The 24,525-nt window shown below is 32.7% G+C and overlaps 3 protein-coding genes across 3 annotated transcripts; 1 reads left to right on the forward strand and 2 right to left on the reverse strand.

Annotated features, from left to right (window-relative positions):
- Positions 1-1,508: 1,508 nt before the first annotated feature.
- LOC145051164 (uncharacterized) lies at positions 1,509-2,249 on the reverse strand. The gene has a single exon (XM_078999289.1). It carries the CDS (start codon positions 2,247-2,249, stop codon positions 1,509-1,511), a length of 741 nt encoding a protein of 246 aa, XP_078855415.1.
- Positions 2,250-12,169: 9,920 nt separating this feature from the next.
- LOC145055658 (ARM REPEAT PROTEIN INTERACTING WITH ABF2-like) lies at positions 12,170-17,710 on the forward strand. The gene is made up of 19 exons (XM_079004038.1): positions 12,170-12,509; positions 12,870-13,027; positions 13,882-14,054; positions 14,138-14,258; positions 14,339-14,413; positions 14,511-14,605; positions 14,807-14,882; positions 15,005-15,112; positions 15,392-15,520; positions 15,628-15,696; positions 15,792-15,851; positions 15,925-16,048; positions 16,137-16,276; positions 16,376-16,439; positions 16,537-16,616; positions 16,709-16,773; positions 16,856-16,973; positions 17,068-17,192; positions 17,291-17,710. The coding sequence occupies exons 1-19, from the start codon at positions 12,266-12,268 to the stop codon at positions 17,382-17,384; spliced, it is 2,118 nt and encodes a 705-aa protein (XP_078860164.1). The 5' UTR covers positions 12,170-12,265; the 3' UTR covers positions 17,385-17,710.
- Positions 17,711-17,798: 88 nt separating this feature from the next.
- LOC145055659 (cyclin-P3-1-like) lies at positions 17,799-20,439 on the reverse strand. Its single transcript, XM_079004039.1, has 3 exons — positions 20,113-20,439; positions 18,363-18,775; positions 17,799-18,267 (listed from the first exon to the last, which is right to left on the reverse strand). The coding sequence occupies exons 1-3, from the start codon at positions 20,134-20,136 to the stop codon at positions 17,991-17,993; spliced, it is 714 nt and encodes a 237-aa protein (XP_078860165.1). The 5' UTR covers positions 20,137-20,439; the 3' UTR covers positions 17,799-17,990.
- Positions 20,440-24,525: the final 4,086 nt, after the last annotated feature.

Raw genomic sequence — 24,525 nt, forward strand, 5'->3', positions numbered from 1 at the left:
TTCACCTCCAAGGCTTCCATAGAACCTGTGTAATGCATAGGTCTATGATTAGTGTGCCAGATGCTTTTGTGTATGGATACAAATGGGTGTTTAGGTGTGAAATTTGTTTGTGGGAGGCTTGTTGCGTTCGGTTTACTAGGGAGTTTGGGATCATTTATGAGTAGTTTGTTATATATACTTTCATATTACGACAATCAATGATATGTACGCTATTTTGGTTTAATATATGCAAGTAAAGTAAGGTGTTGTTTGTTTTTTCAAAGCGAAAATTCATGAAGTTTGCGGACCACCTCTACAATCTTCTGTAGCAGAAGAGGTGGAACAAACAACTGTAATCAATAATAAGAAGCATGTTTGTTTTTTAACATCTGCAGACTGCTGCAGTAAACTATAATTTAAATAAACTGAAAATAGTTCTCAACACCGAAATTTTAATAATTCCAGATTTAAAATATTGAAAGAATACTAAAAAGAACATGTAAAAAAACAAAAATATAAAACTTAAAAAAAAACTTAAAAAATATAAAAGAAGCTAACAGTTTTATTTTAGAAAAAAACTAATTTTAAAAAACATAAATATATAAAATAAAAAAATAAGAAAGTATTGCAAACTATGTCTACAAAATTCGTAAAAAATTACACATGTTAAAAAAGATGCAACTGAAACTCAAAATATTATTAACAGAAATGGTAAAAAAATTAAATAAATCATTTTTTTTAAATCAAGTTAAAAAAATTTTGTGGAAACTATAAAAAGAAATTGTATCAAATCAGTAAATAAAAGTTAAAAAAAAGTAAAAAAAAAAAGTTATACCAAAATTCTAAAAAAAACACTTGGAAAAAATGAAAACTGAAGATGTTTGAAGAGACAAGTCAAGTGTTGCGCCATGCAGCACATGTACATAGGTTTTGTAGTCTGAAGTCTTCCAAAAAAACAAATTGTTGCGAGAAGGAAAGTGTTGCGTGTGTCTTGCGCCGCGCAGCAAAAAGTGGTTTGAATAGTTTTTTTTTTTAAAAAAACAAACAACACCTAAAAGTGTAAAAGTTTGGAAATTAATGTGGCAAAATGAAGGTCAACAAAAGTTTATTAAGGGACAAAAAATGTAAAAGTTTGAAAAGTCGTATGACAAAATGAAAGTCAACAAAAGCTAACTATTCCTAACTTGGTCAAGCTTTAATATATATAGAAATAATAGTGTTTATATTATGTTAGTAAAATTAAATGGTTGTGTTATAAATAGCAATTTTGATGTGTGTATATATATATATATATATATATATATATATATATATATATATATATATATATACACACACACACACTAGCAGTGTACCCGCGCAAAGCTGTGGGGCACGTAGGTTCTTTCGGTGATATGTTTCCTTTACAAAAATATTATGTTCCAAAAGAAATTACATGTTGAAGACAATATAATCAAACTATGGTGTTATTTTTTACATGATACATCAAGTAACCAATAAAAAGAAACCAGTCAAAACGACACAAAATATTAATCGTATAATACCTCTTTATACACCACATTTGTTGTATAAACCCCATCACCTTTTGAATTTTTGTTAGGCTTCACTAATACTTTTGTATCGCAACGTGAAACCCCTCTGGACAATGCAACATAAAGTTGTCCATGCGAAAATACTGGGTCTGGAAGATAGATACCTACATTTGGAATTGTCTGTCCCTGAGCTTTATTGATTGTCATTGCAAAGCACAATCGAATAGGAAACTGTTTCCTCTTCAGCTTGAATGGGAACATATCATCATCAGATGGACATAAAGGAATCTTAGGCAAAAATATCATTTTTCCAGCATGTTGACCAACAACTATTTCTGCATCAATAACTTTTTGCTGAAAGCTTTTGCATATCAATCGGGTGCCATTACACAACCAATTTGCTGGGTCAATATTCCGTAACAGTATTATTGGGCATCCAACTTTTAATCGAAGGTAATGCGGAGGTAAACCACTAACACTGATCGAGTTTAAGAATTCCAATGGATAGAAGCTATTTTTATCATCTATGGCTTCATCGACACTATAGTAAATTCTCTTTTCTCCGTGAAATCGATCGATCATGTAATCGTTAATCGCATCGACACTATCATTTTTTGTGGATAATATTGTCCGCGGTATGATATAATTTGATTCGTACCTATTAAATTCTAAGGAGGGAAACACTGCATCAATCAAAAAATCCAATGATTTTTCTTTATCAATGTATGGAATGACCATATCATCAGGGATGCGAATAAAACTTCCGTCCACTGTTTCTTCAACTCCATCACCGACACGTAATAGAAAGTTTGAGAAAAACTCTGTTTTGAACAAAAAATCTCGTTTGGTACTACATGCTTTTTAGCGTTTTGTTTAAATAAAACGTACCAAATCTAAAAGTTATCTCATATAAAAGATCATCAATTTATTTAAAAAAAATATTATTCCAACAATCCAAAATAAAAAAAAGTACAAAAATAGTGATTATAACTTCAATGTAAACCAAAATAGATGACCGATCTCACGACTATTTATTAATAACATTTATAAAAAATATACATGAAAAGTATTAAACAAATAACTTGAACATAAAAGTAAAAATCCCAGTTATACATATTTTTTGTTTCAGACGCCTAAAAAATTGTCTCCCTTCTTCACTTATAGATACACACAGAGATACATTAAGAAAGAAATTGTCTCCTTCCTGTAACATGAAACTATTAAACTTAAATGATAAACTTTACAAGACCGTAATCACAAATTATATGGATCAAACCTATATGCAAAAAGGAGAAATATATTATTAATACAAAATATACTTCTTCCATTTTTGACAGCTTTGATCAATGACAATACATAATGCATATAATTTTCATACTTCCTAATTTAAACCCAACAAAAAAAGTAATTAAATCCCATCAAAAACACATAACCCCACCAAATAGAATGATATCATTTTAAACCTAAAAAAAGAGCTCAAAGAGCTCAACCAAAAGTAATTTAAATTACTTTGAACTTGGCTATCAAACACTAATGTTGATGATTAGTTTGAATTTAGTTGTAAAACATTAATACTCAACGAAACTTTGAGAATGAAAGACAAACAAAACCTATTTGAATAAACAAAGAAAAACCTCATTTTACCTTCAGAATAAATAAAAAAACACAAGTTGTGTTTGAGTCAAAACAAGGCTAAACAAGGCTGCATTTGCGAGGTAATTACCAGTTGTATAACTTTAAAGTAGCAATATGTCATTTCAAAGATATATGGACCAAGCAACATGCTACAAAAAACAGATAACATAATTCGTGTTTAGAGAAATGCAATTCCTTTTAGCAAATCCATCTGGTCATAAAGTGGTTGTTTCTTTGAGGTTATAACTTAAAAATAGAAAGAACAACATACACAGACCGATATTATACCACTTTTAAAACTTCCATTGGTTTTGTTAATCTTTAAATCATATATTAGCAACCAACATCATGTTTGGTCATAAAACCATATATTAATAAAAAAAATGCATAAATAGAAACATGAACGGAAAGAAAATGCATAAATTTAGAAATAACAACATACTCAAAAGTTTAGGTTAGAACTTACAGAAGAATGTGAGATAGAAAACTTGAAGACTTTGTCATACTACTCTGCTACATCAACACACATATACAGTCATATACACACAAATTCATTGTTTTCTTCAAAATGACCAATATACCCCTCCCTCATTCCCCTGCTATGTCCACACTCCCCTGTCACAACCACATACATATATAGTTAAATGCACATACATCCACATCCACATCCACATTTACATGTAATCAAAAACCAAATCATACTCATAAAATCAAGGAAAAATGTAAACAAAATCAAGAAATACCAACTCTATCTGCTGGTCGTTTCTATTGATTGTTCTCAAGAAAACTCTACATAAAATCAAGAATTGTACCATCGATATCCGATAAAATTGCAACATTTTCTTTTCCAAAAAGTTTGAAGTTAAAATTACCTAAAGTCAAAAAATCAAGAATGGGGAAAACACAAAATCAAAAAATCAAAACAAAAACAAAATTAGACGTTACAAATGAATGTACCTGGAAAATTAACCACTACATCTGGAAAAACATAAGAGAAGGTTGGCATTGAGAGTGATACATTAGAAGGGGAATGGTAGACCCACCCACTTGCAAAAATACGATTCTTCAAATCAACATAAACAATAATGTAATAATCATAGTAAAAAAAGCAAACATAGCCATTTAAATCTTCAGAATTCAAGAAATCTATAGAATTCAAGAAATATCAGGTAAAACATTGATTAAATCAAACTAAGATTATATAATGAGTAAAATCTTATCAAGGTGGAATGTAAATGAGATGAGATCCAATTCCACAGTTAATTAGCTGAAATTAGCAAGCAAGAAGAAGTAGTTGCCATTTGAAAATGCACTATTAGCCTTTATTTGAATGTTCCAACAAATCCACACTATAAATCTATAGAGACCAAATCCCTGATGCAGATCAGGAACAAAGCTTATTATCTTTTTCTGCCATAAAAATTATACAAATACATATCTTTGTGTGACGAAGCAATGGAATCCAAAACTGAAACTCGATAATGAAAGGGAAAACAAAAATCAAAGATACAACGAACCTTTATGAATATTGGTAAATATAATACCACCAAAATGTAGGAGGAGAAAAGGAGCATCGACTGTGAGCAAAAACAAAACCCAAAAGAAATTCAATGCCTCTTAATCACATAAAAAGAAGAAGAAACATACATAGTTAGAAAAAAATCAAAGTTTCCAAATCAAATATTCTTCATTTCTGAGTCGTTAAGTTAAGAATCAAGATATGCAAAAAAAACCAGAATCATTTGTTTCTTGTAGATGAGAGGATGTAGATATAGAGGAAAGGAGTAGTTGATGCTTCATGTTCTTACTGAAACACCCCAAAATAAAAAAACAGGACCATGTTTTTCTTTACATACCCGTCCCAAATATGTTCATGTTGTTGGAATGCAAAAAAGGGAAAAAATCACGATTTGCGAACAATGTTCATCGAGGAAGGAATTAGTAAACAAAATCTTACAAAAGTAAAGATACAAAGAAGTAAATCAGAGCATGGTCGTCATAAAGGCAAATAGAAAATGGACATTTGCGTTGTTTATCAAGTCATTACTACCTTACATTGTAAATTCTCTAATATCCAAAAGTAATCTTTAGTTACTGGATTTTTGTGTCCCTCCCAACTGCCCACTGGAAAAGAATTCATGGAATTGTCATATCACCACTTGAAAAGTGGTTACTTTCGGTTATGGTGATTGTGCCATTTTCTTGCCCAACCGTAAAGCTTTTCCCAGACAAATTTACACAACTGAACGCAGAAGCCTCTCTGAATGGTGGCTGCTAATCAAGAAATCGATGACTCTTGTTTTGAAAAACTCGACTTTTCATATTTTTTTTCAAGAACAATCGACCAAGTGAAACCCTAATTGAATCGTCACTCAATTTACATTTGATTACTCTTCCGATTAGGTCTTGGCTCTTAAGCAGCTATCGTTGGGTTCGACCAGTCAAAATCAACAAAAGAATCGACATGGTGGGGTATGTGTAACAAAAATGATTAATGAAGCATATTGACAGTGGTAGTGAGGTGGGCGACTGCGGTAAGCCGCAATGGTGGTGAGGTATGTGGTGATCGATTTTGGTGGTGGTGGCAGCAACTTAGGGTTTGTAGAGAGAAGGAAGGGAGACATTGAATTATTGAGGGAGCCAGAGGTGATTTCATAGAAACGGAGCCAGTGCCGAACAATGGTGAAAGTCAGGGTAGGAGGAAGTCAATTATACAGGAGAAAGGCGTTGAGAGGTAGAGCTAAAAATCTGGAGACGGAGAGGACCGAGATATGAGGCTTTGATTACAATGTGAGACCGAGTAAAAGATCTCATTCAAAATTTAATATTATTTTATTCACAATTTGTTGTACTTTAGGCTTAGAGACTTGGACGTCTTAAAAAAATTATTATTATATTGAATATATTTATGGAAATAGTTAGATTGCTATTATAAGGTCGTGTGTGTATATATATATATATATATATATATATATATATATATATATATATATAGTCTATGTTACTTTAATGACAATGAGTGAATTTTGTATATAATTGCTGAGATTGTTATTTTGTGTTAATAAGTATAATAATGTTTCTATACTTTTTATAACCTGTTATTATGTATACAATTTTGGTAATTATTTTATTTTTCAAAAAGATTTCAGTTTTTGAATTAATAGTATTGACAAAAATACCCCTACCATTTACATATGAAGCTTTGTATGTAAAAGGACAATTAGGTCAATAAACAGTCTAAACTCTTAGGCGCCATAATTTGAAGTCAGAGTCATTCCGTCGTTTCAGTTTTTCGGCGATAGATCAACTAAAATCCATTCCCAAACATCAAACTTCCGACACGGTGATCAATAAACCCTAAAATCCTTGTTCTTGCATTATATGTATTACACTTGAAGCAATTCAACATCATGATAATGAGTTCTTCATCAACAAGAATGCAAACAAGACAACAAGGAACAACGATTATTGCTTTGCCATCGCAAATGATCGAAAAAATAGTAACTATGGTTGGGGGGAAATCACCAATCGATGCTTTTAAGTGTCAATTAGTGTAGGTTTCGTGTACAATACTTCTATTATATTTGTATATGTAGTTAATTTTGTGTTTAATAGATGAATTTTGTTCATTTGTAAATTATAGTTGCAAACTCTTTAGAGATTCTGCAACATCAGAAGCAATATATCAAAACACTGACACAAATCGATTAAGGTTCGTCCATTTAGTGTTAATATGGATGAAGTCATCCGCATATCTAAAAAGTCGAACAACCCACACATACTATTCAACGATGGAATGATACTTTTTTTTATGCATTCTATTTATTACATATGCAATTTGTTTTCTCTTTTTGTATTTGTTTATATTAAAATTGCATGATTACTTAATGTATTTCAGGCACAATATTTTTTGTTAGGAGAAGATGAAGCATGAAAACAGTGGCTTCAAGATGCAGCCGATAAGGGACAGTTGGATGCAATATTCGTTTTGGGAATGCTGCAGATGGTCGAAGGTAGTGAAAGGAAGCAAAAAGCTCTGATCATGTTGAATAATGCTTACATTAGTATAAGAAGAGGTTGGAATATGAGACAAACCTGTTACAAGGTTCGAAGCTACTTGGTTAGGGAAGGGAGATCAAAGCAGACACAATTCCATGGCTTGTATAAAAGTTGTGCAAAGCATCCTTCTATGAGCATATATGAAAAAGCTTTTATGCATGAATACAGTTGGTTTGTTTAATTGTGATATTTGTTTGTGAGATGCATGTTTGGTCATGTTTTCTAAGATGTTTGAAATTAGTTTAGAGTAGTTATATGATGGTTGTTTGAGTTCGGATAATCAGTGATGCATATTATACTAGTTTATAACCCGTGGGAACCACGGTTACAAAATTAATTAAGCTTTTATAGTAAAAATTCAAAGTTATTAATCAATTATTTTAAATAAATTATTAGTTAGGAGATTTTTTAGTTATATAAAACTATAATTATTGATTTTAAATAAACATGTGAAATTATATCACTTTATAATTTGTATTAATTTTATTTTAATGCTATTAATTTAATGTAGATAGAGTGAAAAATTTAAAATTTAAAATAATAATCAATAGGTTAACATGTGTCAAGTATTAATTAGTAGATATAAAATGATGACACATGACAAAAAAATAATAAAACATGCATTAATTAAGAGGTCTAATAAAATGACACATGTCAAAAGGAGAATAAAACTATTCTTTTATTAGGATAGGAAGATTAAAAACATCAAATTAGCCTAGAAATAGATATTTTTAACAATTATTCATTAACTACAGAAACTCACGCCACCAATGACGGTCACACTATTATACTACAAATAGATATTGTTATAAACCATAAACTCTAAATCTTAATAGTGGAAACAAAACCCTTGGCGAAAACCAAACTAATAGCCTAGAAAAAACAATTCATCGACCCAAAAACTAATCGCTTTCCGCTAACTAACCGACAATAGTGAAAACACATATTAAACTATTCTCTGCTTGCCAAAAGAAACCTAACCACCGCTCTGGAATATTCGTCGCCGATGCATCGCGCGAGTACCTTACTAGTGTGTATAGGTCTATATATATATATATATATATATATATATATATATATATATATATATATATATATATATATATATATATATGGTGATCGAAAAACAAAACGCATGTATAATGCAATGAATTATCATAAACTAGTTTATAACCCGTGGGAACCACGGTTACAAAATTAATTAAGCTTTTATAGTAAAAATTCAAAGTTATTAATCAATTATTTTAAATAAATTATTAGTTAGGAGATTTTTTAGTTATATAAAACTATAATTATTGATTTTAAATAAACATGTGAAATTATATCACTTTATAATTTGTATTAATTTTATTTTAATGCTATTAATTTAATGTAGATAGAGTGAAAAATTTAAAATTTAAAATAATAATCAATGGGTTAACATGTGTCAAGTATTAATTAGTAGACATAAAATGATGACACATGGCAAAAGAATAATAAAACATGCATTAATTAAGAGGTCTAATAAAATGACACATGTCAAAAGGAAAATAAAACTATTCTTTTATTAGGATAGGAAGATATGTATTTTGGTGTAATGTGAATATCTACTTGTAATTTGGTGAAATGTTAATATATATTTGTAATTTGGGTTAATATCAATACTTGATGATGTTAATTGGTTTAAGTTTGATCATTTATTACATCATGGTAAATTTCAAAAAGTTTTTTTTGCTTACCTATTGAATTTCTATCATTGTAATTATTTAAAAACATTAAACATTGTTTTTCTTTTTTTAGTTATTTTGGGGTTACAATTTTGGCTTTGCATTTAACACTACAATTTATATATTTTAACTATTTATAAAATAATATTTGGATTTAATTTTAAGTTTAATTGAAAATTTGATTTAAGTGAACCCTTTAACCTTATATTTAAACCAATAAGTTGAGTATTTAATACTATTCAAAGTTGTGACTTTATTATGCATCTTATTTAAATTTATTAGCCGTGTGCTACACGAGTTTTAACATAGTATTGGATAATATCGACCAAAATACTTTGACTTAGTATCCATCCACCACATCGAAATAAAAGGTTGTCGAAGGTTCCCTCATACACTCTTTCTTTGAAACTGTGTTATACGATTCTCAAATTCAATTAAACCATTCTATAAATATTGTACGCCATTATCAAATCATCAAAGTGATTCTATCATACAAAAGACAAAATTTTGAAGATTAGTTCATCAATCGACCATTAATTTTGTGAAACGATTTGTAGTAAATGTATCTTTACAATATTTATATTGTACACATATACTTCAGATCCCATCTATCAATTTGAAGCCATATTAATGAACAATGTTATTTAAATGTATATTTTACATATTTAACAATATGAACAATACCAATAAAACGTGGATGTTTGAAAGAAAAGATAATCGCGGTTATGTATCGTCTGTTTTCATACAAGGAGTGACAAAATTCATAGACTTTGCTACCAGTCAACAAAGGTTCATGGACGAAAATAGAATCAAATGCCCATGCATCAAATGTGGTAACATACTATATAGGATGAGCCAAATGCACTAGATAAAAAATTCTATGATATGCTAGAGGCAGCCGATAAAGAGTTGTGGGTTGAAATGATACTTCCATAGCAAAACAAATGTTGTCACAAATTAGCTAGTTTTTTTTTTCCATAGCAAAACAAGCAAATGAAATCAAATTTCCTAGCAGAATTCCCTAGCAAATACCTACGAATGGTACTTCTATAGCAAAACAACTATGAGATTGTTTTTCGTAGAAAAATTTCGTTGCATATTAACCACGATAATTAATTCCATAGCAGCAGTACAACGGAAAGTGTTTTCGTAAAAAAATTCATTGGAACATTGTTACGAATGTTTTTTTCCATAGAAATATCGGTAGCATAATACCAAAGGATATTGAGTCGGTAGCATTTTCCCTAGCAAGTCCCATGCTCGCTACCGTAAATAAATTCCGTTGACAATGTGGTAGCAACCTTGCTATGGAACAACATTCCATAGCACGATTCATTGTAAATTAACAACGGAAATACGTTTCATAGCGCCATTCCCTAGCAAAATCGTTTTTCTTATAGTGTACTAAAATAGTTTTCTTTTGTTTTGTTTTTATTAAGGAATTCGACCGAAAGTGTATGTTGCAACTATTCTCCAAAAATACCCTTATATTCTTATCAAATTCAAACACAATAATACTTTCATTATACTTTATAGTTGAAGAGCATAGTGTTGAGCATTATTGCAATGCTTTCAAGTCCCAATGACGAATCTCCTACAAATATTAAAAATGTTGTAATGACCATATTACCATTGTGTTATCTGTTTTTCCTATTGAAAACTGGTTTGAGATGTTTGTGTTTATTTTTTTAGGTGTACATATAGCAGTTAATGTTTTGGGACACATAACTTAAGCACATGTAACAATTTATGTTTTTGCGTTCCCATGGTCCCTTCACTAGTTAAAATTTAACACAAAGTAAGTTTGATAAAAATGTAAGCACATATACTTTATATCATCTAACAAAAAAATGATAACAATGAAAAGTTGGAGATACATAAATAAAAAGACACACTTTAAGGTTAATATTAATGAATGTTAAAAAAGTATAACCATTTACGGATCCTAGTAATTATTTATGGATTGCATTAGATATGAATATTTAGTATAACTATTTATGGATTCCGTTAACCGGGTTTTATACTCATTGAATTAGCCTATATAAAATATTCTTAAGCCGATCTTGGATAAACGAACAAAACATGAAAAAGTTAAAAACATTCATAAGTTATAAAAAAACTATACAATTTTTGGATTAAATAATTTATGTTTTTTCATGTTTCGTATTCGTTTATAACCGTCTTTGGATTAAATAACTTATGTTTTTTAACGTTTAACAATTTTCGGATTAAATACTTATGTTTTTTTTTCATGATTTAGATTAAATAACCTAAGGTGTAAAGAAAGTTACGAATTTGAATGATCCGGTTTTCTAAAAGCCGATTTCAAATAGACGAATAAGACGTTTAATTAACAGAACTAAAAAATTCGTAAAGGAAAAATCAAATAGTCATCTTGATAAAAAAGACACCTATCTGCAAAATATAAAAATAAAGTGAAAAGAAAAAATATCTAATGCAATCAAAAAATATAAATGTAAACCAAATAAAAATAAATAATAAGATAAATTAAATAATAATTTTAATTTAAATAATTAATTTAATAATAAACATTAATTATAAACAAAATTAGAAAAGTAATGAAAAAGGAAAAACAAAAGAAAAAAATAATAAAAAAAAATTAGATAGGTTGAAGGTTCTAAGTAACGTAAGATGTGACTTGGTGACAATGTGAAACCATAAATTTTTTAAGCTGTGACGAGCCATATTGTTTGTGAAGTGTGATTTAAGACGACAATTTTGTATATAATTAATAATTATATATATATATATATATATATATATATATATTATATTATATTATTATTAATCATATTTTTATATACATATGTGATTTAAGACGACATTCTATCAAAATCTGACGCAAATGCATGTTTTAAAGTCATGGCGCATCTTGACGAGCTTTTTAGAATATTGGATAGATGTGACAAAGGGTCATAGGAGTTTAATGATATATTGAAAGAAAAAAAAAACTAAATATATATGCAGTTAACATCTATCATTATTTAAGTCATTATCTCAAAGGATAAAAATAACTAAATACGTATAACTGCCATAGTTCATCATCGTGTAGTAATAGCGTTAAATGTGTACAGTGGACATATTACGTTATCAAATTTTTATCCCTAAAAGCCGGATAATCTGTCACCCGATATATGAATTTTTATCACAAATGGACATCTTATTTTAATTTTAGAATTGTATAACTTTGTTTCTTTCTCTACGAAACCGACACAAACATCCCCCATTTCATATAAAACACTATCCCCAAATTGCCCCTCCCTCCACTCTCTCGCCTCTCATCATCATTCACTTTTTTTTTTCCTCTCGCTCGCCCTCTCTCATCTCTCTCTCATGGAGAACCAGAAACGCCATGAACAACCTACAAACTCCGTGAGAAGAAGCTTGAAGAGGAAGCTGGAGGACGAATTCATCGTGGATCGGAAGATCACTTCATCTGATGACGCGGCTCAACAAGATCTAGTATCTGAAGTTCGCGCTCAGGTCGAAATCCTCGACTCTACTTTTTCATCGAACGAATCAGATCGTGCTCTAGTCAAACGTTCGATTCATATCCTCTCCGAGCTCGCGAAAAACGGTATGAATCTACGCTTAATTTGTTTTTATGTTTCAATTTCACGTTTCTCCGTACACATCCCCTTTTACGAGTCACGCTATAACGTTTCGGTGGTGTTCAATTTGTGGTGGTAGTTGTCGTTGATTTTTGTTTATGCGGTGGTGAAATTGATTATTCTTAGCATCTGCACATAGCTATTGTTTTGTTTTCTTAATCGCACCTCGTTGATTTTGTAGTTACCGGTTTAATTCTTCATTTGCGCGAGTAGTTGTGGATGATTATGTTAATGCGGCCGATACTTTGCCTGAATTTTTTCTATACGAATTCGGTTCTATGTGTTGTTGGTTAGAGTTTTGATGTGATTAATATACATGACTGCAGAGGATATTGTGAATTTGATCGTGGAATCCGGGGCCGTTCCAGCGCTTGTACGCCATCTTCAAGCGCCACAGTCAAAAGAAGTCGTTGCAGGACCAAGGCCATATGAGCATGAGGTGGAGAAGGGAAGTGCTTTTACCCTAGGACTTCTGGCTATAAAGGTAATTATCAAGAGAAGCTAGATTCTTCATCATTGCTGCATGTCCTATATCGTTGTGTTTGGCACTTTGGCTGGACTAGTGGATTATTTTCTTCGAACTTGTAACATGGAATATTGAAGATGTGTTCAATCATGCTTAGTTCTGTATTCTTTTTACTTAAGCATTTTCATGTGGTTTTATTTAAAATCTACAGTGTCACAAGAAATGCTACTAAAACGTTAAGTTGCGTTTTCACATGCATATTTTTTATGGAACACAATACAGTTGGGGCATGGGACGAACTTGCAGATACAGCATATCTTTTATTTACTATTTAGAAGAAATAGTATCCAACATATATCAGTTAGGCTTGCTATTGAGAGAAACCAACACTGAAAGAAGATATTTTAAACCTCATGCTTGTAGTGGAAGATTAAATTGCTTTTCATGATTGTTTAGTTCCCCTCCTGAAGAGCATCATGCACTATGATTCCATGACTCACCCAATCACAACTGATTAAAGTGGTTAGGGGCCGCCAGTTATTTATTTATTTATTTACTTATAATTACAGTTGTTTTCTTTTATCAAATTGTAATGATGTATTGGGGTCATCCTCTAGGCTACCAGGCTGATAAAACAGCAGATAGTAAATCATTTATCTATATAAGTTTCCTTTTTGACTAGATTTTAGGATGTTTTTTTTATGAGCATTTACTCCATTGCATCTTTACCTTTTTCTGTCTAACTTCAATTCAAAGCGATGATCTACATCAGCTTCCAAGAACTATATCCGAAGTTTGATTGATTGTAATGATTACACAATACACATGGTCACTAAAGGGATACTACTTTTGGTGATTTCTGGTGTTAACAGCCAGAGCATCAACAACTCATTGTCGATGCTGGAGCTCTGCCTTATCTTGTTGCTCTCCTTAAGCGACACAGGGATGGCCAGAACTCTAGAGCAGTCAATGGTGTTATAAGGAGAGCAGCAGATGCAATCACAAACCTTGCTCACGAGAATAGCAGCATCAAGACCCGTGTTAGGTCAGTTCTTTTGTTCCCTTTTCTGTTACAGTTTTGGGTATTTCAGTTTGTTTGACATCACATTCTTAATTTCTTATGTTCAGGGTTGAAGGTGGAATCCCTCCTCTTGTTGAATTGCTTGAATTCATTGATGCAAAGGTGCAGAGAGCTGCTGCAGGAGCCCTACGTACCTTAGCTTTCAAAAACGATGAAAACAAAACTCAGGTTGAATGATTGATATAAAATGTGTTTTGGTGATTGTTTGGACAAAGTTTTTTAACATTGGAACCTTGCCATGTCTGCAGATTGTGGACTGTAATGCTTTGCCTACTCTTATTCTAATGCTGCGGTCTGAAGATGCTGCAATACACTATGAAGCAGTTAGTTCTAGTTTTTAAATTCACTTTTTTTCTTTTTTTCTTTTCAGCTCATAAGATTGCTTGTATCTAGGAATGATTTCTGAATGGTATATCTCAGGTTGGCGTGATCGGGAATCTTGTCCATTCATCCCCCAACATTAAGAAGGAAGTTCTTCTTGCTGGAGCATTACAACCTGTAATTGAATTGCTCAGGTAACGTGATACATACCTTTAAAGGGTTGCGTTCAAAACTGCAAGTTCTGTCTATGCCTAAAACTATCCTGTTGGAACTTATTATGTCGCCTACACATAAGATCAGTCTTCAAATATTAAACAAAATTGGCTTATTTTTGATAGCAAAGTAACAATTTGTTGAAAACTACAACAATTTTAATTCTTGTATTAATTTTACAGTTCCAGCTGTTCAGAGAGTCAAAGAGAAGCTGCCCTATTGCTTGGACAGTTTGCTGCTGCCGATACAGACTGCAAGGTTTGACCGAAATGTTGATTCATTTATTATCATTTATCACTTAATTTCCATTTCTATATTATTATTCATATGTCTTGTCTACTGCCAACCCTAACAACACACGCTCATAAATCTTTTCATAGGTTCACATAGTGCAAAGAGGCGCTGTTGGTCCACTAATCGAGATGCTACAGTCACCAGATGCTCAACTACGTGAAATGTCGGCTTTTGCCCTAGGAAGGTTGGCACAGGTAACCGAGTTATAGATATATATTTATTTATTCACTTAAATTCACGAATCTTTATTTTATTAAAATACTATATCATAGATTTGTAAGTTCTCACTAGCATCTATGTATATGCACGGGTTTCCATGCATGCAGGTGTAGTAATTAAAGCTCCAATTTTAGTAATAGCAGTCATAATTACACACACGTGTGCTACTAAATAAGTGATAACTTTGCATAGTAAAAAGATGTTTATTTTAGGGTAGTTTATATAATTAATGATTGTGATCTACCTATCATCAGGATACTCACAACCAAGCTGGGATTGCACATGGTGGTGGTATACCTCCATTGCTGAAACTTCTTGATTCTAGAAATGGTTCTCTGCAACACAATGCTGCATTTGCCCTCTATGGTCTTGCTGATAATGAGGTAATACCATGTTAAATCTTATCATCAGAACTACTATAATCCCCTGAAGTTAAGATTCCTATTCTATGATCTTTGCCTTCTATTGAAATAAATCCCTTTTATTTTAGGATAATGTTGCTGATCTTATAAGGGTTGGTGGGGTACAAAAGTTGCAGGATGGTGAATTCATTGTCCAAGTAAGTTTGTTATCTTTTGCAGTTCCTTAGAATTTTTGTATCATTTTGCTTGGAATAATAAAGACTCATTTGAATGACATAATCTGGTTTGACAGCCTACTCGGGATTGTGTAGCAAAGACATTGAAAAGGCTAGAGGAGAAGATTCATGGACGGGTAATTAATTATCTTAACTACTTGATCCTTTTTTGCAAAAGATATTAATTTGTATTATTGTTTTTGTCCTCAGGTATTGAGCCATTTGTTATACCTGATGCGGATTGCTGAGAGATCTGTTCAGAGACGAGTTGCTTTGGCTCTTGCTCACCTTTGTTCGCCTGACGACCAGAAAACAATATTCGTTGATGGCAATGGTAAAATTTTAATCGCCTTTTTTAACACTTGATATTTATTTAGTGATGATTTATATTTTACCTTTTTCTGGATGGATAAATTTCGTAGGACTTGGCATACTTTTGGAGCTTTTGGAATCAACCAATTTGAAGCATCAACGAGATAGTTGTGTAGCCTTGTGCAAGTTGGCTGAAAAAGCTAGCTCACTTTCCCCTGTTGATGCGGGACCACCATCTCCAATATCTCAGGTTTTTGTTTTTTATTTTTGTTCTTTTTATTTTTTTGAAGTTTTGTATACATTTTAAACTATAATCGAGGGTGAAATTTTTTCATACTTTGTGTTGTAGGTATATTTGGGTGAGCAGTATGTGAACAGTCCTACACTCTCTGATGTAACCTTCCTAATCGAAGGTGGAAAAACTATCTTCTACTTTTGTCCAAAAAAAAGATTTAGTTCTATTTTAGCATTTCTTGAGCCTGACAATTTATATATTTATAATATCTTCAGGCAAACGCTTCTACGCTCACAGAATTTGTCTCCTTGCTTCTTCTGATGCATTCCGAGCGATGTTTGATGGCGGATACAGAGTGAGTGGCATTAAATATCTGTTCGTTTTTGTCAACTTTTCGATCCATTTGGTTATATAGTTTTTCAATGATGATTTTTATATCCATTTTAGGAGAAAGATGCGAAAGACATCGAAATTCCAAATATTAGATGGGATGTCTTCGAATTAATGATGAGGTTCATCTATCTATAATCTATATCTTGCCTTTGATTTCAGTTATTGTACAGGATTTTTCATATATATTATATTATGTTACAGATATATATACACGGGGTCCGTAGATGTCAATTTGGAAATTGCACAGGATCTTCTTCGAGCTGCAGATCAATATCTTCTTGAGGGGCTGAAACGTCTTTGTGAGTACACCATTGCACAGGTGAGTGACAGCTTTGCTCTAAATTCATTAATTATTATATCAGCAGCATATGATGATGATAATAATAATATAAATATAAATATTATTTTATCAGGATATACTGGTGGACAATGTATCAGTTATGTACGACCTATCTGAGGCCTTCAATGCTGTGTCACTAAGGAATGCATGCATTCTATTTGTGCTCGAGAATTTCGACAAGTTAAATGCTAAGCCAGGGTACAACATATTAATTAATTTCAATTTCTTTCGTGCTCTTTTTAGATTTTGGAAAGTTTGACTGAGTTGACTGAAATGGTAAAAATAAAATGAATTAGGTATGGGGGTTTGATCCAGCGTATAATGCCAGAGATGCGTAATTACTTTGTGAGGACACTTGGAAGACCCGTGGAAGCTGACATGCGACAGTAGGCGATTGAGTTTCAAATTTTTTGATCAATTGATTTTTAACCAAACCTAGATGAAAAAAAACAAGGAAGAAGAGAGGATGTACAGAAAGTTAAGTGGTTTAGGTTTCATTTGTCGAAAAGAAAAAAAAAAAGGTGGCGACTTCTGTTTTGAGATTGGAACTTTGACAACCAACCTGGTGGCAGTTGTTTTAGTAGATGGGAAGGAATGCTTGCTTGCTTGTTGTGCCAAATGTTGTTGACATGCATTGCATGTACTGCTCTACTACTCTTATCAACTGTTGCTTATCTTACTATATATAATATATACATATTCTTCTTCTCTTCTAATCATGAATTTCATCTCTTGCTTCCTCATCTTTTTATGTCGGAAACAAAACTTGACTTATTGACCCAAACAGATGAAATTGAATAATAGTTAAAAAAAATTAAACAAGGCTTTCCACTCGTATGTATTTCACTCACACATAACATCACTCTAATACAATAACACCAAACTTGCACTTCAATATGTGCATAGGAATCCCAAAAAATTTATTCCCTAACTTCTACCCCAGTTTTAATACAACCAACACACAAAAAAAAACATTTCTAAGCCTAAACTCTCTACCTATACGATATGTATTTCAGCTGTTGCATAAGAACCAGAGTCATTATCAGTGGTGGACCAGTTCTCCTTGAGCCCACAAGCAGCATGGATCACACGTGGCAGTCTTTCCACCTGAAGCACTTCCTTTTCCTTTTCCAATTCAGAACAATATTTCCCAAACGTACCGACGCTAACATGGAGCCGAAAGTCGAGACCAAATAGGAATTTCATTTCCAATCTGTTCAATTCTGCTGTTGTCACTCCTCCCACTTTAGCATAATACGCATTGTTGTAGAATCTGCAAATAAAATCCAAACCTCAGAAACACAACACAACTATACATACATATTTAAACTAAAAAAGGTTACGACCAAAAAGACAGACTTGACTTACGCATCATCAATGAACTTTGCAGCAAGCATGACACTGGTGATAAGAAGGCGATGAACACTAAGAGACGTCAAATTAACATTTCCACAATGAATAAACCGATCTATATACACCTGTGCAACAACGAAACATGAAGGGCTGCAGCTTGAGTATTTAAAGATGCGATCAATGTACTCTTTGATGCTAAGTGTAGGGGCTCTTGAACCATGAAAAGCTGTAACAACATCTTTGGTTTGTGTTGCCTCGAGAAGGGCCTCGTTCTTTATTATAGATCTTTCAAGAAGTGAAGAAAGGAGGGATAGAACTTTTGGATTTCCCGGATTTTGCTTGTATGTTTCTTTGAGTCCGAGGTTGCGGTATGTTTTTGGGCCCGGGATATCATTTTCAAACCCTAAGGATCCCATACTCACACAAAGCTGCATGGATAAAGTGTTGTCTGTTTAAAATTATTTTATAAAATGACATCATGATTTGGCAAAATGGAAGAAAAAGGTTTTGTAAAAAATTACAACATAGCAAGGAAGGCCTACATTCCCTGACTTTCTCTATTAAGTCTTTCCACATTAAGTAAAAAAGAAGCAACATTGGAATACTACTTATGAAAGAATCAATGAAACACGTAATCATGTGTGATTCTTCATTTTGCTTCGGTTACATGTGACATTGAGTAGGCAATATTAAACCAAATAGGGTATCATTTAATGACCAAACTATTCGGCAAAGGGTTATCAATATGAATACAAGATGCGCCGAAATGAAAGATTAACAACAAAAAAATAAATTAAAAATCAAGTCAAACATGTTAACAGGCTAAGAGAATAATAACAAAGCAAAAGACAACATCTCCTGTACACATATAGACACCAAAAAGACGAGACAATTTTTGTAGGAAACAAACGTCTGTAAATATGTTAGTACACAATTTAAATAATTTTCACGCCTAAAGAAATTTTTGGTCAAACTGTAAAATTAGGTTAATGAGTTATTCATTTTACCAGATCATGCATCGAAGTGGATATATGCAACCGTGGTCAAATTTGTTACAAAGAAATTACCAATTTATGCATGAGCAGATGAGAAATCCATTTTGTTGTATAAATTGGTAATAAGATATTGACCCTTTGTAAACTTTTCCCCAAAGGTCAACACTCTTTGCTTCTTTACATCCCTCAAGAGTCAAGATACCCCTTGAAGGACATCAAAATCAAATGCAAAAGATAACTAAAATTCAATTGCTTGGGTTTATAATCAGAGAGTAAAACCAATGAGAAATTAACGATAATTAGATTGATTTCTAGTAGCAACAATAACAAAACCAACAAATTTCATGTTCATAAATATCCGCCTACATTCTTTACTGCCATGGACAATTTTTTTTTTCTAGCTAAATGTGGAAGGTGGTTAATTAGGTAGGTTTTTCTTGCCTTAACTACTAATACTAAGATCTGAAAAAAACAAACCAGATTTTAAGCTATCAGATATCTAGATCAGCCCTAATGGAAGAAATATTCAAGATCCATGTAGAATTACCCCTAACCTGACGAACCCACCAACAAAATCCAGACTTCATGTCATATAAATTAGGTCGAAGAACAAATTTAGCTTCGAGAAATCAAAATGAGAACAATTTAACAGAAACCCTTTAAAAAATTAAATCTGGATTGTAGGACAAATCCCTAAAGAAAAAGTTGGGAAATCCGAATAGAAAAACCCATGAAAGAATTATGACCAACACTTGGAGTTTGGAACTTACAGAGGAGGTTCTTGGAGCATCCATGGCGGCCACACCCAGAGGTCCAAGAATCTTCTACATGAGCAGCAACTGGGTGAATGTGAAAGTGAAAGTGAAACAATTCCTTTTTTTTTCAGAGAGAGAAAGATGTAAAGGACTAACAGACGTACAGCAGTTCTATCGCTGTCTGTCTTTCTCTCCCTTTCCTCTTCTGGTGATGTCACAAAGTAAATAATTTAGTGCTCTGATGAGTATACATACACGAGATTAAATGTATGATTTTATTGGTTTTTGAAGCAACGTATTAAAAATGGTAGTCGTACATGATAGCTCAATTGATATTGGTAATTCTTTGATTGATATGTGGGCTATGGATGGAAAGATACAGTTGGATGGATTATGATGGAAGCCATTAAAGTGTCGGTCGTTTTTCTTTTCTCATAAAAATATAAATTCCGCCTAATAAAATTAGACTTTACACTCGAATCTAATTAGGAAGTTTTAGATTAGAGTCCAATCTTAAATAATCCGAGAAATAAATTCGATTAAATATACATAATTAGACTTTTCTCCTTTTCCAGCCCCAAAGATGCTTATTCACACTTTTGAAGGCATTAGAAGGAGTTTCTTATAGGGTGGCAATGAGGATAAAAAGAGAATTAACTGGGTCTTTTTGGGAGGTTGTAATTAAGCCGAAAGACTTGGGTGGTCTTGGTGATAGATGTCTCGATTCGACAAATTTAACTATTTTTGCTAAACGGTAGTGGAGATTTAAAAAAGGATTAGACCCCTTATTGTTCTCTTGTATCAAATCCATATATAACTTATTGTTTGTTGAGGAAAACCGTTGGCTAAGAAGTCAATAAAAGGAGTTTGGTTGAGTATCTCTCAAATTGATATGAAATTTGCAAGGAAGGGTATTTTTATTAATAACTTGTTTAAAAGGGTTGTCGGTATTGGGGACAAAACTGTCTTTTGGAAGGATTATTGGTGTGGTTTTGAAGGTCAATTAGAGAAGGGAGAGAGAATAAAAATTGCTTGCTTATGATAAAAATTGCTTGTTTATGGATAGAATAAATATTAATATTGATTTGAGCTCAAGGTGGAATTAGAGATAGTCAAGGCAAATTGGAAAAGGGAGAGAGCAGAATCGATTCTTCGTCTTGAAAATGTATGTGGTTGACTTTCAGTTCAACAAAGGTTGTGACAAATGGCTTTGGAATGGAGAATGTGATAATCATGTTTTCTCGGTGAAGGCTTTAAAAAACCTTATTAATGATCCGAGTGATGGCAACGACTATAAATTCTCTTGGGTTAATTAGATTCGGTTAAGATAAACTGCTTCGCGTGACGTATGTTGAAGAATCATATTCCTTTGTACACAAATCTCATGGAGCGAGAGATACCTGTGGATTCTACTCTATGTCCTGTCTGTCATAGGTCTAATGAAAATCTTGATCATATGTTTTTTATCCTGTCCTACTACTTCAAAACTATAGGTGTGACTTATAAATTGGTCTTCAATCCTCAATCATATTCCTGTTTTGTGTGTTGATCTTGTCGAGATGTTGGAGTCGAATGATAAAAGCAAAAAGATAAGAAAGTTGAAGCTGAAGCTAGTGTATATGATATTGTGGATGTTCTGGATTGGAAGGAATGTGATCGTTTTTTTCAGAAAAAGGCGAGCAATTATCCTTATTGCAGATGACATTAGTACTTGTGCTTTTAATTTTATCAAACATAGATCTAATTTGAAAATGCTTGATTGATTTTATTGGTGTATGTCTCTTATCTCTAACACTTTCTTGTAATCTCGTAGAGCTTCTTGCTTTAGTCTGTTTTTTTTGCTAATATAATTGCTCGTCGTTCAAAAAAAACATAAATAAGGATTGGTGTGTGGAAATGAAATAAGGGTCAGGTCTGTGTGAAAACGGATACAGGGTATTGATCTCATAAGTATGTTTTTAAAATTTGAGATTATGAGATTATTGAAATAAACAGTACAAATTTGAACTCGAACAACCTTAGATAAATTTAGACACAATAGTTTTTATATACTGCATAATATTTTGTTGCTCCATATAGACAAACTTGTAGCACCAACTATATTCGGTGGTGTTAACGGATCCCACTAGGAATACATTAAAGATAACAAAACTGCTATCTTTAAGACGACCCAGCTAACGGTCGCGAATCCATCCTAGCGCGAGACTCGGCCCCTCGCCCTTGCGCTAGCACCCTCATGCTTTGTGCCCTCACGCAAAGGTCCAATTCTTGACCGAAATCTCCGATCTACAATAAGAAAAAACACAGTTGGTCGTTTCCCACAACAACAAGTGTAGTAACCCAGGGCGTTGTCCTCTGTTTATTCTGCACCAATAGCAAATGACCACTAGTGGTGCACGATCCACCAATGGGGCTCTTCTACGTCATGTCGGCTAAAACAGGACAAAGGACATTGTTGGGATCATGTGCATGGAGCAACAGGTATAAAAGGTGTCGCACCCCCTAACCGAGACGTCGGAAACGTTCGGGGGCGGAGGACGTCATGTACAGTATCACAATAATTGCATCATAGTAATCAAAGTAAACACAACCATTACATTGAATAAGTAAGGTATTTACATCTGTTCGGTACATAATTTGTATAACCACAAAAGTGTAACAACAATATAAAAGACGCGACTCTATATGCTCCGTCTTCTCAAAAGCTTGCGGGTGTACCTGTCTATTGGTTCCCTGAGTATACAAGCAATTTTAAAAGTGTATCAACATTTAAGTTGGTGAGTTCATAAGTATGCTTTTGTAATGAAAACCTGCATTTGAATCTGGGAAAATATTTGTATGTTTCTCAAGAAAACCCAATATTTTCTTTAATAATGTAAAGTAGTCTTAAACCCTAAGACCAAAGTATATGTTCGTTACTGTATTATGTAGTTGTATATGAAAATGTTAGTTTGTATGTATGGTTACCACCAGCCGTATTATATTGTATCGTTTTGTATGAAAACTCTCGTTTGAAATCTTTGGATACCATTAGTATTGTAAAGTAATGTATTGTATGAAAAACCTGGCTTACACCAGCATGTATAGTGTGTTTTGTATGAAAAGCCCCGGAATTCTCCAGTGTAGTGTATAGTAGTCTTATTAATTAAAATAAAACCATTTGAAGAATTGAAATCCCGTAAACAAATGGTTAGTTTATACTGTTGTGAGTTTGGTATAACCATGCTTGATATGACCTAGTGACCTCTACGACGTTCTTCAGGTGTCGGATGTTATGACATTTGTCACCCCAGACATGCCTGCCTAACTGTAGCTAGCAGTTCAGGTGTGGGATTGTTAGTCCCGAATAGATCTATTCACAAATCTCATGCTCTCCCTCCAGGATACTCTGGTTATACTGTGGTAGGATTTAGTTCTGCACCCCGAGGGGTGCAATTGAAGTAGTGCCTCACAACCCTGTATTAACTAGTTTACGTGTAAAGTTGTAGTGTTCTCTCGTACTTGAAACTGTATGTATACTTGTAAAGTAAAAATAATTATACTTAAATAATTATTTAGTATTGTACTCTTGTGTTTAGAAACTAGTGTTGTATGCCATAAACTATATCTATCATAGTTTATATGTTTGTTCATGTATAAGCTCTAGAATTGATAAAACCGTGTATTGAATCCCAAACTATACCTATTATAATTTGCATGTATGTCATGTATTTTGGTTCACGTATTGTACTGAAAACTTTGCAATTATGGTTGTAAATTGAAATCTTCCCTTATGCTCAACATGTTACAAAAGGGATAAAATATCTAAATATTTTATAACATGTAGTGATCTCTTGATTGTATCAATTGCATAAGTTTTATTTTTGTTGAAATCCTTTATGTAAGAACACAAAATTTCTTAGTGTTTTGCTTGTATCCCCCCTGAAAACATTAAAAACAATGAAAGTGTAGGGGTATGAACTCACAGTTGATTATGTGCACGAGTTCGACAGCAAAACTGAAAAGATGACCCTCGAGTTGGAGTATGCGGAATTAACGGTATCCTAAGGATAATTAAACACATAATTGTATTTAAATTAACGAAACCATTAATTAATGTGTTAGAAAACACTTGTTTTCGGGTTAGGAATGTTACCGAGACTTGTTTGTAGTGGAAAAAGAGGGTTTGCGGCCAAGGTTCACGACTTAAGGCTGTTCTCGGTTGGGATCCAGGTTTGCGGCTACGAACTGGGTTTGCGGCTGAATACAGGTTTATGGCTGTAAACGGATTTACGGCTGAATACAGATTTACCATATTTGATATTATATCTTCATACACAGCCACCATTAACTCAGTCTCAAATCCCAATACATCTTGGTGTCCCCCGGGTGTATAGAAAAACAAGACTTATGAGCCTCCTGATGGTTTTGAGCATTACATCAAACCTA

This window comes from Lactuca serriola, chromosome 5, assembly GCF_051521515.1.
Source record: "Lactuca serriola cultivar US96UC23 chromosome 5, Lser_US96UC23_V15, whole genome shotgun sequence".
In the NCBI taxonomy this organism is placed as follows: domain Eukaryota; kingdom Viridiplantae; phylum Streptophyta; class Magnoliopsida; order Asterales; family Asteraceae; genus Lactuca; species Lactuca serriola.